The 2,531-nt window shown below is 37.6% G+C and overlaps 1 protein-coding gene across 1 annotated transcript; it reads right to left on the bottom strand.

The window, feature by feature from the left end:
• Positions 1–281: 281 nt before the first annotated feature.
• Positions 282–2,277, bottom strand: LOC109021601. The gene is made up of 2 exons (XM_019004255.1): positions 1,362–2,277; positions 282–301 (listed from the first exon to the last, which is right to left on the bottom strand). Exons 1-2 carry the CDS (start codon positions 2,275–2,277, stop codon positions 282–284), a joined length of 936 nt encoding a protein of 311 aa, XP_018859800.1.
• Positions 2,278–2,531: the final 254 nt, after the last annotated feature.

Genomic DNA, 2,531 nt, shown 5'->3' with positions numbered 1-2,531 from the left:
TAATCATTTTCTAGAATCTAGAACCTTTTTTAGTATCAATGAGAGACCAAGGAGAAGATCCCACATATTTTCCTTTAAAAAAATTTGCCCATAAGGATTTACCTTGAATTAAATTCCATGCAAGCCGCATATGTAATGCTTTTTGCATGTCCTCTAATTTACGCAATCCTAGGCCCCCTTCCTTTTCTGGCTTACAAATATTTTCCCACGACACCCACTTTTTTTTACTTTTACCATTAACCTCCCCCCAAAAAAATGTACTCATCATACGATTTAGAGCTTTAATAATTGATTGAGGAACCTGCAAAACAGCAAATAAATGTAAAGCCATACTAGAAAGCACGTGCCGAAGAAGTATTAGACGGCCACCTGATGAAAGTATCTTCATTTTCCAACCACTAATTTTTTTCCAAACTTTGTTAACCATTTCCTCCAAATGCACATGCTTTAGACGCCCCAATACAATCGGAACCCCTAGATATTTAAAGGGAAAGGAACCTTTTGAGAACCCTGTCAGTCTTTTTAGGGCTCTCTTACGAGCAACAGAAATTTTTGAAGAAAAATATATGGCTGTTTTCTCTTTATTAATCATCTGACCCGACCATGCTTCATACTTTTCAAAAACCAACAAAAGTTCCTTAACAGATTTTTTTCCCCCATTCAAAAAAATCACAATATCATCTGCGTACATAAGGTGTGAGATCTGAGGAGTACCTCTAGGTTGGGAGAAATTACCAATCTTATGTGATGACACACTCTGCTTCAAAAGATGAGAAAGGACTTCCTGAATAATAATAAAAAGATAAGGCGAAATGGGTCCCCCTGACGTAACCCACGACCACCTTGGAAGAAACCTCTCATCGTTCCATTAAGCAAAACAAAATACCAAATATTCGAAATGCAAGCACGGATTAAATCACAAAAAGAATGAGAGAATCCAAAACAGCGAAAAACCTCCAACAAAAAATTCCAATCTACTCGATCGTATGCTTTAGCCATATAAACTTTAATCATAATATTTCCTCCATGAGTGTCCTTATTCAAGGAATGAACCATTTCCTGAGTAATACTAATATTCTCAAAAATATTCCTCCCAGGTATAAAGGCTCCTTGATCAAGAGATATTAATTTGGGAAGATAATTTGCCTGACGATTTACTATAATTTTTGAACAAATTTTATAAAAAACCGAACACAGACTTATAGGCCTAAATTTGTCAAAACCAGTAGGCACATCTGTCTTTGGAATTAGCACAATAAAAGAAGCCAAAAAGAACCTCGGAAGCTTTTTGAAAATAAAAAATTCAGAAACGACTGCGAAGACATCCATCTTAATCACCTCCCAACAAGTTTTAAAAAAACCTGCTCCAAAACCATCTGGCCCAGGATAACTGTTTATAGGAATCGAAGAAAGAGCCTCCTTTACTTCATCCAATGAAGGGGTACAACAAAGACATGTACAATCCTCAACATCAATAACTGGTGAAATCAAATCTGATAAATCCGGAAATACTCGTGACTGGTTAGTATTTTTAAGAAAATCCGCAAAATATTCAACAGCTCCATTATGAATTTCTTCTGGCGAGTTAAACTCTACCCCATCCGGAGTTCTCATCCCTTTTATTCTTTTACGTCGTTTATTAGCTAACCATACATGAAAAAATTTTGAATTACGATCACCTTCCATATTCCATTTTATTTTAGCCATTTGAGCTAATCTGATATCTTCCCTGCGTCTCCAAGAATTTAATTCATCCGAAGCCAGCACAAGCTCCCTCTCGGCATCAATATCCCACTCTCTTTGCAAACAACCTTCCAGACCCTCAACCTTCGCTTCCAAAGACTCAATATGGGTATTAGTCCTACCAAACACTCGCTTATTCCATTCACGAATAGCCACTTTCACCTTTTTAAGCTTACAAGTAAGAATGACAAGCCCCGTCCCAAGCACCGGCACATCCCACACCTGCTTTATAAAACCAATAAATTCTGGATGCTCAACCCACATTTGCTGAAATCTAAATGGAGGAGGACCATTGGAATAAGTATCCTTAAAAAATTCAGCCAACATAGGGCAATGGTCTGAAGTCGTCCTTGATAAGTACGAACAAGACGCCGTAGGGAACAAAGACAATAAATTTGCATCCAATAACACACGATCCAGCTTCGCCCAAGCTCTAGCTAAACCACTCTGGCCATTACACCAAGAAAAATTACTACCTTGAGCACTTAAATCAATTAAACCACCCTCATGGATCCATTGGTTAAAATCATCCATCGCCGCTATTGGCCTAGGACGACCACCCCCTCTTTCCAAATTTGTACGAATAATATTAAAATCGCCAGCAAACAAACAAGGATCATTATTCATACTATTCCACCTCAAATCCTCCCATAGAACCCCCGCCTATCCATCATATTACACTTTGCATAAATAAAATTACCCAAAAATTGAAATTCACCCTCAACTATCCTTAGAGACAAAAACTGTGAGGTCATCCGCATAATCTGTACATTTAAATCATTCATCCA

Source organism: Juglans regia, unplaced genomic scaffold (assembly GCF_001411555.2).
Source record: "Juglans regia cultivar Chandler unplaced genomic scaffold, Walnut 2.0 Scaffold_195, whole genome shotgun sequence".
NCBI lineage: Eukaryota > Viridiplantae > Streptophyta > Magnoliopsida > Fagales > Juglandaceae > Juglans > Juglans regia.
Note: the sequence above shows the minus strand (reverse complement) of the source record. Positions and strands in the feature narration are given on the sequence as shown.

Bases quoted from the DNA above. Each gene is read 5' to 3' on its own strand.
- LOC109021601 (XM_019004255.1), bottom strand. From the start codon at position 2,277: ATGGATGATTTTAACCAATGGATCCATGAGGGTGGTTTAATTGATTTA. The intron at 302-1,361 runs GTTTTTTTAAAA...GCTGTTTTGCAG, and splicing joins GCCAGATGGTTTTGGAGCAG to GTTCCTCAATCAATTATTAA.